The sequence below is a fragment of the Cynocephalus volans genome, chromosome 15 (assembly GCF_027409185.1).
Source record: "Cynocephalus volans isolate mCynVol1 chromosome 15, mCynVol1.pri, whole genome shotgun sequence".
Lineage (NCBI taxonomy): Eukaryota > Metazoa > Chordata > Mammalia > Dermoptera > Cynocephalidae > Cynocephalus > Cynocephalus volans.
Window position 1 is genome coordinate 67,388,368 of NC_084474.1, and position 16,434 is coordinate 67,404,801.

Genomic DNA, 16,434 nt, shown 5'->3' on the forward strand with positions numbered 1-16,434 from the left:
CTAAGTAGTCAACAAATGTTATTTTATTTTCCAAGAACTTTATGTTTTTTTTTTATTTCTAAACAACCTATGATTTGCAAAGAAAAGGTATTCAATAAATATTTGCTGCATTGAATTGAACTTATGACACAGGTAGGGAGGATAAAATTATTTCCTTTATGTAGGTAAGGGGTTTGATTTAGTGATTTTTCCCATAGTTTGGGGCAGAGTAGGTTTCTATCTAGTTCTTCTTATTCATTAATTAGGGCTCTCCTATGAAGCAAATGTAATTAACCACTGAGTTGATTTTTAAGCTAACACTGTTGCTTTTAGGGTTAGATTTCAAGAACCTGGTAGAGATCACAGACATTCCTGGGAGGGAGCATATATTTTATCTAATAACAATGAATTAATGTATTTCAACTACTTAGTAACCCTGCTAACCATTCTGTATTCATTGTCTTACTTCTTTCTCCAAATGACACTGTGAAATGCATGCTCTTATTATTAACATTTCATAAATGAAGAAACTGAACTTCAAAGAGGTTAAATACAGTTATCAGTAGATTATAAGTCAGTATTTGAACCACATCCTGACCCAATTTTATGGGCTCTACCATCAAGCTTTCTTTAATCTAACCCAGAGAAGATATCACATGATCTGAGGATAAATTCCGATTTTCTCTATTTAGGTCCTCTCTTTTGGTATAAAAGTGCAGTTTATAAGGAGAAGCAGGAAGCTAGAGGGGGAAAGGAAAACTAGCTCATTTGTCAGCTGCTCTTGCATTCATTCAGTGTTATACTTTTGTTTGAAGTATAGTGGCACATACATATTTAACTGTATTTATTCATCTTAGAATCTCATAGAATGACAATCCAACCTTTTAAGATATGCATAATATGAATCCTCTATTAGTGCAAAGCACATTAAACTTCCTATTTTTAACAAATAACAATATGCAGCACATATATACATTGCAATTATATACCTATAGCAACAGCGAAACATTGAAATGAAAGTCTGCTATATATAAAAACATGACATACCTGAATGTTGTGTAAAGCAGAAAAGATATAAAGTGAAAAGCCATTTTTCATGGCTTCTTTTTTTTTAAAAAAAAAAAAAGAAGAAATATCAGGATTTGTAAGAATGAATATGCTAACAATAAATTTTAAAATTTAATAAAATACTTTAAAAAATAAATTAAAAAAATATATACTTACAACCTTCAAAAATGTATCTCAGAAATCATTTATAATTTTAATGTGTTATCATTTATATGTTAGTAACTGGGAGTAGAGCTGTATTATACTTATTTGATTCTTTCTAAATTTCTGAGATAATTTTTTTTCAGATGGATAAGTAGAAACTATTGCTGCGATCATACTTTAGTTATATATTTTCTATACAGAACTTTCATCCTGATCTCTTTGCCTTTGTCTTTATGATTATGCTTATTTTAAACCACAGATGGTCTTCCCTTACCTTATTTGTATTCACTGCTGTGATGACCCAGACACATTGTGCATTGCTGTCATACTGGAATGGAAAGTTGGGAGACGTAAAAGTACCGCTTGGTCCTTGAAGATTAGAGCCACATGTCTTCACTAAAAGAGAAATTGCATTTTAAAAGATGGGGACATAAGACATGTAAAATCATGGAAATAAAATACATTGCAAGTAGACATTAAATTCAAAATCACACAATTATAAGCTCATTGAAATATATATTACAGCATTCTAATGTCACTTATCAAAACGAGAGTGTTTTATACTTTGAGATTCACCCCTCAATATTTTTAACATTCATCAAAAACTAATTATGAATAATAAAATTGTGGGGCAGGATAAATTGTCCTCTGACTGTAAATAGGCTAGTTTAATCAGAGAGAGGTATATTTACCCAATATTGTCCTAACAGAAAATCTACAAAGAAAAAGAAGCAAAGCCTTGGGTTAATTAAGCAATCTAAAAAGTATTTTTATTTCTATTTATTAAGTACCCTAGTACTCATAATAGCACAGTTGAGAGACATCCGTATTAAAGCTACTCATTTCTGTTCTTATAACTGTGAAGTAGACCATCAAGACTATAAAAGAGCTACATTAAAATAATTTTAATGAGTTCCCACAAAAGTTTTAAGTTGTAATATTTCCTCAGTTTTCTAACTCTTCTTTCTTCTACTTAATACAAAAGCTAATGACCACACTGCATCTGTTTAGTAACTTCCTTCTTGACCACTACCAAGCTCCTAGGTGTCATTACTTTTGATTTGCATCTCTTTGCCCCATTCCATGAAAACCCTGCTCTGTTATCCTTGTCTTATACATCAGTAATAATCCACTGTATTTTTAAATGATGTACAGCTAAATATATATTTTCACATGCACTTAAGTCTTTATGTAGTTATTATCATCACCACTTTGAATATCAGTTTATGGTGGTCCCAAAAGTTTGTGTGACTTGGCCAAGGTCATTCTGCTAGTAATTTGAGTTCAGGGTTCTACTGACTCCAAGTCTTATCCCAAAAAGCATGTCTCCCCTTATTTTAGCATAAGTCCATCCCAGATAGCTTTCCTTCAACTTGAAAGTTGTATCATATGGTGATTTCATAGTTACTTTTAATTTTCTTTTATGTGTGCATGATTTCTATATTTTAATTAATAAAATCATGTTATTTTGTAATGAGGAGAAAATAACAAATGGTATTTTTCTTCCTTTAATATCAGTTACCATTTAATTTGTTTTCCCATTTACTATCTAACTTCTTGGAAGTCTTCTATGCTCACTACTCCGTTTTCTTTTTCTCCATTCACTTTTTAAAGTATTTCAGTTTGATTCCTGCTATCATTGTAGTGTTAAAATTTCTTTCTCAATGCCAGCAATGACCTCCTAATCACTAAATCTAATAGTATCTCTTCATTTTTATACATACTTGCCATCTCAGCAGTAATGGGAAGTATTGACAAGCTTTGTTTGAAATTCTGTTTTTCTTCACAAAGTATCAAACTCTCTTGAGTGTTTGCCTACATGTTGTAAATAGTTCTGTTCCACCATATTGTTTGTTCTAGTTCTTTTTTTCCCATATGACTCTAAAGTAGCATAATTCTAAATTGATTTCATAGTATCTTTTCTATTGATTCAGTGGTCTCTTTGAATAGTTAAATAATTCACAGCCATGACTTGGATGGTCATTTCTGTGTCAATAGCTCTCAAATCTACATCACTTACTTTGACATCTCTCTTGATCTCTAGATTAATTTCAAGGTCAGTACATGTACCAGGGTGCTTCAAAAAATTCACAGAAAAATGGGATTAAAAGATAATATAAATCTTTCCATGAACTTTCTGAAGACCACTTCATTGATTCATTCCATATATTTTAACAGTCCAAATAGTAGCTGACAGAAGTATTGTAAATTTCTGACAGACTTCCACTATGAGAATAGTACGTGATGATTAGGGAATTTCCTTAATCCCAGGGTAGGAAATAAGAAGACATGTAGAACAGACCTGTTATTTGAGCAGAGTTGCAGTAGTTCACCCAAAGCAACCAACATAGGATGTCATTGAATAGAAAAATTACTTACTGTTGTATGCCACTGAAATCTTGTGGTTGTTTGTTTTCACATACTAGTGAAAGTTTGTTTCTATTTCTTTTTAGTTATAAAACATAATACATTAATAAAAATCTTGGTACCTATATCTTTATACTTGTGCTATCATTACACTAGTGTTATAATTGTTGGATGACTTTTAGAAGAAAGATTACTTAGTCACAGTATGTGAGTATTTTAAAATTTGATAAATATGTCTAAATTACTTTCCAAAAGTTTGCTCAGCATACTTTCAAAAACAGTATAAGAAAGAGAACAGTTTCCCACACTCTCACCAAAATAATAGTATCAACCACTTATGCTTTTGTCATTCTGTTAACTATGTCAATATGTTTTAATTTCAAATTCTCTGCTACATTATTTGTATGATTTAATGGAAGTTTTTAAAATTGTTCTAATTCTTTTGCTCTGATTTTTATTAGTATAATTTTCTTGGTTTTATTTGTTCTTTTCTTACTGATTTATAGGAGCTTTCTGTATATTATCAATAATAACTATTTTTATGTATGCTGCAAATATTTTCATATAGTCTTTTGTTTTTAATTTTTTAACTTTTTAAAACTTCCCTTTAAATTATTTTTTTCTACAAACTCTTTATTTAGTGTGTGTAATCCTGTCATTATTTTCTTTTAGGTCCTGTGTATTACATCTTCCTTAGGAAAAGTTTCTTCAAACCTAATGTTGAAATATTATCTTTATTTAATTCTCATACTCTCATGCTTTTATTTTGCCATATTTAAACTTTTTATTTACCTGGAAATTATTTTTGTGTGATTTAGGTAGGGGAACATTTGTAGTAAACTCTATCTTATTCACCACTGATTAAAATGTCCCTTATATCTATAAATACATATATGTATAGATATATGCATAAACGTCTGTGTATATGTACAAATATGTAAGTGATACCCATACATGAATTTGAACCTTTATTTTCTATGTTAATTCACTGATCTATGATTGTTCCTCTGCCAGTACCAAACAATTTAATAATTTTTAACACATGGAACAAATCTCCCATTGTTGTTCAGTTTCATAATTTTCCTGATTATTCTTGAATACTAATTTTTCATGAACTTTAGATGTGTTAGTTTGTAAAGATAAAAATAATGGCATTTTTATTGAACTATACTGAGTTCATGCATTATTTAGATAACAAATTTTCTTCCTCAATGTAACCTTTAATAATTCAAAGGAGAAAGTAAAAGTGATTATAGTAGATGTACTACAGTAAAGTAGTACATTTGATAAATTAAGCCAAAATTCCTGATTTAAATGCTAATGACAATAGTAATAGTAGAAAAAGGAGAAAACTGTCAAAATATAACAACAAAGGCATGAAATCAAAACAAGTATTAGCTTATACAATAAAATATAAAAAATTTCCCATTAAAGGTTAGAACAAAACATGGATGTCCACAATTAGTGACACCATTCAACATTGTCTTAGAGATTTTAGGCAAGGCAATAAATTTAAAAATTTTTTAAAAAGCTTACAGAATCTGAAAAAGCAACAAAAGTATCATCATTCACATGGAATATGACTTCTGCCTATTTAAATTCAGGATATTTAATAACTTATCTCTCTACAATATACTGTTCTATGTAAGTGTCCCATAAGTTAGCTTTGAATAAGATATACATATGAAAATGTATAGTTTTCTCTTATAACAACAATAATTAGCCACTGGAATGGGAAGACCCAATTCATATAAGCAGTGTGTGTGTGTGTGTGTGTGTGTGTGTGTGTGTGTGTGTGTGTGTGTGTGTGTGTGTGTGTGTGTGTGTGTGTATAAAACCTTGAAAAATATATTTAGGAAAAATGTACAAGATCTCTATGAAGAGAACCATTAAAAAAAAAACTGAAGGATATTAAATAAAACTTGTAAAAATAGAAAGATAGTCCACCTTCTGGTTAGCTTATTATCACAAAGTTATTAACACCCTGATTTAAGCAGTTTATAGTGAATTAATAGATTAGCTAATTTTTACAAATTGTGTATATCTATGATTATCTTAACTCTGAGTGCCTTAGACAGAGTTGGTATTTTACAATATTCTGCTTGTTTTATTCACATGTCACCTATGTTTTTAAAGAGGAAGATAAAAATGGGCACCTTACCCATTTTACGGTTTTGTTTGTGGAATAAAATGAACCAATATATGCAGAGATATCATGATAGACTGTTAAAAGTATTACGCACTTTCAGGAAAATTTGATATAAGTGTAGAAGCCATAGCCAAAAAAATTATTCCTAGCCTCTCTATCAATATATTCCTATTTTTTCCTCAGGTGAAACATATACAGTAAACTATGCTTTAGTTAAATACAATGAAATATATTTTGCCTCAACTGTAACCTTCAAGCACTTAGATTTATGCTACATGTAATATTTCAACTACACAAGTAAGCCAAGCTGACATTTTATTCTTTTGGCTGAGTAAGGATACGATTCACAGCTTAAGGATTCTTTTTGCACTGAATATACAATTTTTATAGTTGTCTCTGGTTCCATTGTTCTCTGAACTACCCTCTTTCACTCTCTCTTTCCAGAAATTCATACATTTTTTATAATATTGAAGAATTTTTGTGATCATGTTCCAGTAGATTCTCAGGATTTGAAAATTCTATGAAGCTCTTTCCACCCACTTACTTGTCATACCTTAAGCACACTGAGAATGTTTCCGCTTGAAGACCTTAGAACTTGCTATTTTTCTCACCTTGTATGGGATTCTGTTCAAAAAGTATTTCATAAGTGGGATATTTTGACTAATATATCTAAACTTCAGTTTCTTAAATATCACCTTCACACAAAGATATACATATATGCACACAACTTTATACATGTATGTATGTATATACACATATATTCACACACATACATACACACATATATGGTTGTGTATTGTCAGTTTCCTTTATTAGAATGTCAGCATCATGAAAGCAAGATCTTGGTTTTATTCAGCATGGTAACTCCAGTGATTGGAATAGTGTCTGCCACATGGAAGACACTCCATGAATGAGTGAGCAAATGATTAAAATGCTGAGAGTTACAACAGAGATATGTTTTTGTCTCTAGTTTATATCCTTCAGTGTTTTTTTTCCTTTGTATTTAGTGACAAACCAGCTTCCACCCTTTGTTGAACATTATCCAATGCTGGGTGAAAAAGTAAGTCCTATTTCTCATTGTTTATGGCTATGTATTAGGGTTGTTGGAAGATTGCTGTCAAGGAACTTTTCTTGGTTATGAAGAGATAGTCTATGTTTTTAAAAGAGTTGGGATAAAGTCAAACAGTGTTAGTTCTTGTATCTCCAAATACCCCTGTATCTTCGATTTGGTGTTTGCACTTGAGAATATCCAAACCATCTGGACCTGTTTCTTTACTTGTATATCACTATAGTCTCTGATACCCCTAAAATGATTACATGAGTATATCATGCAGTTGTCTATGTGCTCTGAATGGATTCTCCAAAGAGAGACAATGAAGTTGCTAGAGCCGAGAAGTTATATCATTGTCGAATGAGGCCCTTACTATCTCAGAGAAATGGCATTATTATTATTATTAAAGCTGGTTACTGACATATGCAACATGGAAAGTAATAGATTCATTACAACAATCAATTTGAATTCAAATATATTTGTGACACTTCCTTTTTATTTTATTTTATTTTATTTTTGTTCATTTGTGACTTAGGAAGCATTGTAGTCTTGTCCCTAGTAGAAGTAATTCCATTCCTATTTTTCAATATCTATAGTGACTTTTTCTTTGCTCACTAGCCAAGAATGAGGAAAAAGATTCATAGTCTCAGAAGTAACTTGGCATTGACAGTGGAATAACCTATGCTTCTTCTGATGCACAAGATATGGTAGATAAAGCAGGCAATATTAATATTATTTCAATGGTTTCTATTGTTTCTAGAAACTCTAACTTTTATTTTGGAAAATTAGATATTGTAATAGGTATAACTACGTAACAATGTATAAGTATGTATAGCTAAAATCCTGTGTAGTGTACCAAGTCAGAATAGCCCACACCATGAAAGATGTAGCAACAAAAGACTTAAAGACTTATTTAAGGGTTTCAGATGGGCCCTATGAAGCAAAACAATAAATACTCTTAGTGGTAAATATGAAATGACTGGAAATGGATAAGTGTTGGTATCTAAAGATGGAAAACATTAAGCAGTCAGTGGTATTTAGACATGGAGAGAAATGGTGTGGCTGCATTCTAGTCAGGAGAGGAAACTACCCCCGATCTCACAGAGGAAGTCCTGGGCGAGTGCTATCCACAAGCTTCCTGTTTCTTTCTAATCCTTCTTTGCCCAGCTACCACTAGTGGTGTCTGAACTTAATCCTTACCATCCAACTTTGTAACAAGAGAGACAGCCTGAGTTTCTATTGTGGAATCCAACCCACCCTCAAAATAGCCAAAGCAATGTTAAGAAAGAACAAAGCTGGAGGCATCACCTCCTATTTCAAACTAGATTGCAAAGCTGTAGTAATTTAAACAATATAGTACCGTCTTTTTCTGTGGTATGTTTGTATGCATATTCGTATATATGTTTTGTAGGTATGTTTATATATTTGTATGTTTTGTGTGTATGTTTGTTTTGTTTTGTTTTGTAGGTATGTATATTTTGTATGTTTTTTATGTATAAGCATGTTTGTATATATGGCTTTTTGTGTGACATGGTTTTCATAAATAAACACATAGACCAATGGAACAAAATAGAGAGCCGAGAAATAAATCCATGCATATGTGGTCAACTAATCTTTGACAAGGGTGCCATAAATACACAATAGAAAAAGAATAGTCTCTTCAATAAATGGTGCTGGAAAAACTAGATGTCCACATGTAAAAGAATAAAACTGGACTCTTGTCTTATACCACATACAAAAATTAACTTGAGATGGACTAAAGACTTAAATGTGAGATCTGAAGCCATAAAACTTCCAGAAGGATACATTTAAAAAAAAAAAAAAAAAACTGACATTGGTCTTTGCAATGTGAAGGAGTTTGGGATGTAACACTAAAAGCATAGGCAAAAAAAGTAAAAATAAACAGGTGGGTCTAGTGTGATATTTGGCAGGTACAGAGATGTGGCTTTTGATGGATTGATTTTAGTTATTTACTTTCTTACAAATAAATAATTAAAGGCAAAAGACTGTCTCTTGGAACTAAGCCCCAGGACAGAAAAAAGAGTGGCGACAGGTTGTTTAGCTATTGAATTTTAATTTAAGAAATGTAAATATATTTTGTATTCCAAGTGATGGAGTTTGGATGTGTTGTCCCCTCCAAAACTCATGTGGAAATTTGATCCGCAATGTAGCAGTGTTGGAAACTGATTGAGTCATGGGGGCGGATCCCTCATGAATGGATTAATGGTCTCCCTAGGTGGGGGGAATAATGAGTGAGTTCTCGTTATGTTAGTTCCTGCAAGAGCTATTTGTTTTAAACCCCGGCACCCCCTCTCTCTCTCTCTTGCTTGCTCTCGCCAAGTGATCTGCTTGTACCCGCTGGCTGCCTGCCACTTTCCGCCATGAGTAGAAGCAGCCTGAGGCCCACGCCAGATGCAGCTGTCCCAGAAAGGTAAGCCAAATAAACCTCTGTTCTTTATAAATTACCCAATCTCAGGTATTTCAATTATAGCAACACTAATACACCAAGCTAGTGAAGTAAGCACATTATCTACTATAGATGAGAAATATTCAATGTTGATTGAAAGGATTAGACTTATAATAATTACGTAATCTTCAATAAAAGTCTAGCACTTTAAAGTGTCTATATCTATGTTATAAGCTGATATTAAGCAGTTATATCACAGCAATATATAATTAATGCCCCAAAGAAAAACTAATATTTTCATTATATATTGATCAAATATTTTCTGAGTCTAGAAATAAATATAATCTCATGGGTAAGAACTTTTATTTAGTGAAATATTAAAACAAAATTTTCATTGAAAAAAATGAACATTCATATTTCACAACTACTGTAATTTTTCAGATAAATTATTAAAATAGCAGGTAAGGTTGGATTTACAAGAGGCTGCAGGAGTAAAAGACAGATCAAAAAAGGCCATTCTTGGGAAGTGACGTAAAAAGTAAATTGTTATATGTATATGTTTTATTTTTCTCTAGTACCTTGGGAGTCTTTCTCCTGTGATTCTTGTGGAAAACTTATAAAGAAGCAACTCATTCTAACCAAATCAGGTAAACTGTACACAATACAAGGTGTCAATTTTAATGTTAACGTTTCATGGGACATTATCTTTTAAAATTAATATGTGATCATTATCATTAAAATGGTTAAATTGAAATACTTCAGGAACATTCTAAGAAAATGTATCCCCATGTTGGAAGATGTATATGCTTTGAATATAAAAAAATACATTGATGAAAAATTGACATTGAGAATATAAAATGGCTCAGGATATGAACTAATTTTTCAGATAGAAATTTTAGGAAATACAAAGGCTATATTCTATCAAACAGAAAATAAATACTTCCAAAGTTATGAAAAAATATTTAACAAATCAAAGTACAATACTTTTTTTTTTTCTTTTTTTTTGTCTTTTTGTGACCGGCGTATCACGCTCAGCCAGTGAGCGCACCGGCCATCCTTATATAGGATCCCAACCCGGGGCAGGAGCACTGCTGCGCCCCCAGCGCCGCACTCTCCCGAGTGCGCCACGGGGTCAGCCCAAAGTACAATACTTTTAATGAAGGAATTAGTAACCCAAAAAGAAAGAAATATCTAGCAAAAGAAAAGGGTTTGGGGCTTAATATTCAACCAAGCTCATAAAAGATTTGTTATAAAAAAATGGAAGAAACATGGTAGAAATATATTATTTTAAAAAAAAAAACAAGAAAATAGGTAAAGTGAGAAGACCACTACCAGAAAGAGAGCACCATTTTTTTTAATGGATACAAGTAAGAATTTTGGAGGGAAAAAAAAAAAGAAAAAGAAAAAGAAAAAAACATGAATAAAAGAAAAGGAAAGAGCAAACAACCTCATAAAAGAAGTTTTCACACAGAAAATAGAACTTCATTAAATAAGATACAGATTTTTGGTGAGCGTCAAGATTTTAGTCTTTCTGCATAATATTTGGTGTATACTTTGAAGGACTATGTTCAAACACACTGTTTTTCTCCTCCACTTCCTTTCTGGGAAGGAAACTCTTAATAGTGCACAGGAAGGAAACTCATACACAGTTACTTTTTCTGGTGAAAATGAAATCCTACATTGTATTTATTCCATAACAATCTGGATGCAAAGTGGGGATTTAAATAATGTCTAGTAATATGGATACAACATTCTTCATGTGTCAGAATTTTTTGTTCTTATTTTCCTTTAATTTTAAAATATACTATATTATACAATCTCTCTGAAAAAAATGCTGACTTACCTAAATATCAGAGGTCCATTATAGAAACTGTTCTCTGAATCAATTAGAATTCTCAGACATACACACACACACACACATACATCTGAGGGAGAAGGAACCTATTTAAATCAGTGTCTGAAACTATCTATTAGTAGTTCAGTTAGATCACATTTAATTGGACATCCCAATGTCTATGTTTTCATGAGAAACTGATAAACTGTAAGAAGTGGAGTAATAATTAGGACTAATCTTCAAATACATCGGAGTGTCTTCTGCATAAAAATGGGAGCCTAATCCATGTCTTCACTGAAAGGAAGCATATAAATGTGGAATAATAATGAAATGAACCCAAAGCGGGAAACTGGAAATCAGAAAAGATAACTATGAAAGTAACAGAATTAAAATCAGCAAGAAGCAGACTGCAGAGGATCAGATAAAGTTGATTAAAACTCAGAAAATGAAATTCTCATTAAAGATGAGAAATATAATGTACAGATTTTTCAAGGCAAAAATAAAATAAATAAATAAAAATAGCAAGCAAGTTCCCCCTCCCCCGGTTCTTGGTTGTGAGTAATTTAACTTAGTCATGAATGTCATGTTTATATACACTGCTGCCTCTCCTTGCTTGCTTCTTTGAATCATCCCCTTAGTATTAGGCTGAGAACACATATGACATTAAATCACTAAAAAGTGATTTGTATCAATTACTGATTCATTATTCTTTTGGTAAAAGAAAATCCAACCTACTTTATTTTTGCCAGTGAGAAAATGAAACAAATTAGATGGTGAGATAGGATGAGATGAATTACTATATACAACATATTTAGAAAGTGTAGTGTTCTTGGGGCTCTCCAGGAGGAAAGGAGTGTGGAAAAGAGATGGAAAGTAAGAAGAGAAAGGAGTAAGAAGATGATATTTAGTGAAGATGTCAGGCAAGAACCTCAAACAGCTGGCTGGAAAAAGGATTTAACAAATAGGAATGTGTAATATTGTTTCACGTTATTTGCTACCTTTAATGTGGACTGCCCTTATCCTTTCCCAAGTTATCCAGAAGATTAATCAAGCAAGTTATCACCTGCACATTTAAAATGCTTTTGTTTGTTTAAATGAAATTGGGGCAATGTCTACCTGAACTTATGCAAAATTGACATAATCCGAATAATCGAAAAGCAAGAATTTGGAATTAGAATTAACCATTACACATTAAGTCTCCATTCACTAGCTCAAGAAATTCACGGAAATTTTCTGGAAGACTTTGGACCACCCCAGAATTTAGGATTGGGGGTTAGATTAACTGATCTATACCTGCAAAGGCAGGAAACCTCGGTTGACAATTTGTAATTTCAAAATGTACTTCCCAAAATTACTTCCATACTTTTTCACATGTTCTTTCCTTCCTCTGGGATATTCCCTTTTAGTTCTTTACCTGCTACCTAAAATTTATTCTTTCAAGTCCTTACTTCTATTATTCCATTAATACTCTATTTTAATTATCTGATTTACCCACTGAACTCTTTTATATCAGCAACTATGTTTTTTACCTCCTAGTGACAAGAAGTAGGCTTAGTGCATAACACCAGAGTAAATGCTCAAAATAGCGTAACATTTTTAATTAATCACTAAATGAAGTGAAATAGACCAAAATATAAGAAATAAAAAAGGCCAAAGTTTACAATTTAAATGCTTCAATTAAAATGCAATAAAAAAGGCAATTCATCAAAGAAGCATCTCAGGGTAATATGGTTATTACTTGTACTTCTGGACAATCTTTCTTCCTAGAAAAAAAGTTGAATAATATTTGATGATGATCTGCTATAACTCCTTTATGGAGACATTCATTCAACACAAAATACTGACTAAGAATGTTTCAATGCAAAAATCAATAAGATAGGATCCCATCCTTAAGGAGTTTTCAGTCTTTAATGAATACAAACAGATCACTATAGTAATGGGTTGTAAGGATTAAGATAAAGGTAAGTAGGTGCTATTGAAACATAATAGAGTGGACATCACTACAGTTTTGGAGTTTATAATTCTGAAGGTGATATCAGAGTGAAATGTGAAAAGAGAGGGCACATGAACTTAGAGTAGGGATGGGTTTCTAGGCAGGGAAAAAAACTCTAAATAGCACATTGTATATAGGAAAATTTTCAGAACATCTAAGGTTGCTGGGGTTTGGCAAAATTCTTTAGATGGCACTAGAGAAGTAAATAAATGCCTATTCAAGGAGGGCCATATATGATATGCTAACATAGTTGTTGATCTTTGTTTTTTGTCAAAGATAAGGAAATACTTTGAAGGTATCAGAAGGGCACTTGACTTTACCATGTCTATCCGTAAGTTAATCAGTCCAGCTGTCAAATGCAGGATAGATTTAAGAGAGTAAAAACAGTAGGCCTGGAGACAGGAAAGAAAAAGTCATCTTATAATTTTTCCCATATACTTTAAAAATCTTTTAAAATGTGGCTTTATTTCATTTCTATTTATTTATTTATTCATTCATTCATTTAACTGTCAAGTAAAAATTGTATATATTTATTTTGTACAACATGTTTGGAAATATCTATTTAGTTTTAAATGCAGGTACACAACATATTTATTTATTTATTCAGTCATTCATTCAACAAATACTATATATTAAAGAACTATGATGCACTGGACCGTATGAGAATTTGTGATCACACACTTGTAAACCAGGACCTGACTTCCCACACCTCACATCACTGGGAGAGAGACAAGCATGAAATAGCCCATTACATGTTCATTATAAAATCATAAAAAGCAGTACAAAGGAAAAGTACAGGGTGCCCTGAGTATACACAAGAATACTTTAAAAAGTTTGTGGAAAAATGGAATTAAAAGATAATACAAACTTTTTCCATGAACTTTTTGAAGACCTCTCATATTTGTTAGACTTACTGTAGCATAAAGAGTTAGGTTAGGAAGCACTCTTCTTTAAAAAGCTTAAAGGCTCATTAATACAAGATAACTTAAGGTATGGTAAATGAAACGAAGCAGGTAAAAAAAATCTTGATTAAATAACATTTTTTAAAGAAATAAAATTGTATTTCTTTCAGGTGTATTCAACAATGAAACTAAGTGCTAACATTTTCTTACAATCCTTCCATGAATCATTAGGAATTATTGTGAACAGCTTGCAGCACTTCACATGGAAATGATGCTGCTAAGCAATTATTACCTTGTATCTCTATGCAGTTTGTTTTTAGGTAGGCTTCCTATCTTCTGCCCTCCGATCTTTATGTTTATACTAATAGGCTTTATACATATTTGGTGATGTGATGGCAGCATAATGGCAAACCATTTCTTAAAATAATGAGGTTTCATTAGAAACTTTTTCCCGTTTAACAGCAAGTAGAATATTCCCCTATTTGGCATCCAAGAGCTATAAATAGGGACAAGAGAAAAAGAATAAAAAAAGAAAAAAAAATAGAGAGAGAGACTAGGAGATTACCTCTAGGAATTGGGTCAGTGAATCCTAGGATATGAGAAACACTGCATATGGGAAAGTCTATTTCTCCATGCAAAAAAATAATATTTAAAACAATTATTATTGATTAATTAAAGAAACAAAATAAGATTTTGCAGAATTCTGACTTTCAAGATGATTTGTTGAGTTTATAGTACTCATTCCTATTTCTGGGAGACTGTCAGATAGGAAGACATTATCATATAAATCTAAGAAAAAGTTCTGAAAATTAAAAAAATGAATCGAAATAGAGAAAACAGTACAAAGCTACCACTCAGCACAATATAAAACAAATAAATTGGTCCCAAATTACGTAGACATTGGATGGAAAAAGAAAATGAATCCATCCATTATCTGCCATACTGAAACAAACTGGGTGAAACTTAGAAAATTTTGATCCCCATAGACAGATTAAAAAGATTTCGTAAATGGAATTCTAGGCAATAATTTCTTCATCCTGACTTGTTGACAGGAAAATTATATTAACTAAATCTCTCGAAATTTTAAATGAGTAACAATACAAAAAGTTCAAATTTACTTGAAATTTAAAAGTGAAATATATGTGTCAAAGTGAGATATTTCATGCTCAAAGGTGTACAGATGACTCACCACCTGGTAAATGGGATGGGAGCGGGGAATCAAAGGAAGAAGTTATATGGCCATCTGGCAAGCACACGGCCAGGATGGACACCCTTACTCAAAATGTTTAAACCTATCTGAACCTTGAGCCAAGTTTTGCCAGATCTTCCAATTTCCCATAAGAAGTTGGGAATTTGGAGGTTTATGTGAAATCTTCGATTTTTCAAATGTTGACAAATCATTTTAAATATATCAACCTATAAAAGCCAAGTAAATATGAGCTACATGTGGACTACAAATCGGTGGTTTTTAATGTCTGATCCACATATTCATTGTGATGTAAAATTAAAATAAGTAGATTATGATTTCAATGAAATAAGAATTAGAAAACATAATTGAAAACTGATATTTGAGTTATAGGATTACAATATATTGCTTTAGTGCTAATTTACAAGTGGATTTTTTAAAAATACCTTACAAATAAGCTTATTACAAATAATTAATAATTATTTGTAATTATTATCCACTTCAATATTGTTTTAAGAAATAAAATTTTTGGTTTGTTTGGAATAATTTTAAATTCACAGAAAAGTTATAAAGATTGAACAGAGAGTTCCCTATAATGGCTACTCATCACCTTGCTCCCTGGAATGTTAATATCTTACATAACCATGGTACATGTGTCTAAACTAATAAATTATCATTGGTATACCACTATTAACTGAATTTCAGACTTCATTCGAATTTCATCAATTTTATGAATTTTTTTAACTAATGTTATTTTCTGTTCCAGGTTCCAATCTAAGATACCATATTGCAATTATTTGTCTTGTCTCTTTAGTATCCTCCCTCCATGCCATTTTAAATTAATATTTTGCCAATTGTCTTTTTTTTTTTTTGTATGAGAGTTCAGTATTGAACATCAGTTCCCCTAAATATAATCAACCAAGGAACAAAGTTGATGATGAGTTTCTGAGCTGGCAAAGCCTGGGCAGGTTGATGTCATTAAGGCATGACACAGGAGTCCTTGTTTAAACCTGTCTCCATCACCATATAAGCATCTTTGTAGCCAGAATTCTTACACATTCCTTTTCAAGGCTATAGTTAGCAAGTTAAAAAAAAAAAAAAAATGCCTCAGAGCGTTTTAACCTGGACACAGAAATTCAACTTAGTGCCTCAGAAGTGGGTAGATAGAAACTGCACTGAGCTATTTAAGATGCCATGGAATCTCCTTGCCAGGAAATCTTTTAAAATAATATAGAAACCTTATTCTCTGAGCAAAATACAGGATATGAGAGCATTGCTCTCAGCTTTAGAAATAACCACTAGCCTGTTAGTTTCAACCTAGGTAGTGATAAAAAGTAGTGAACTTCCTACTTTT

At 31.8% G+C, this 16,434-nt stretch overlaps 1 protein-coding gene across 3 annotated transcripts in view; it reads right to left on the reverse strand.

The window, feature by feature from the left end:
• Positions 1 to 16,434, reverse strand: part of CSMD3 (CUB and Sushi multiple domains 3) — a 1,171,099-nt gene that overhangs the window by 617,392 nt on the left and 537,273 nt on the right. For all 3 annotated transcript variants that reach the window (XM_063079089.1, XM_063079088.1, XM_063079087.1), the window contains one exon: positions 1,466 to 1,587. In XM_063079089.1, the coding sequence (XP_062935159.1) occupies positions 1,466 to 1,587 (122 nt within the window). The remainder of the gene's footprint in view (positions 1 to 1,465; positions 1,588 to 16,434) is intronic.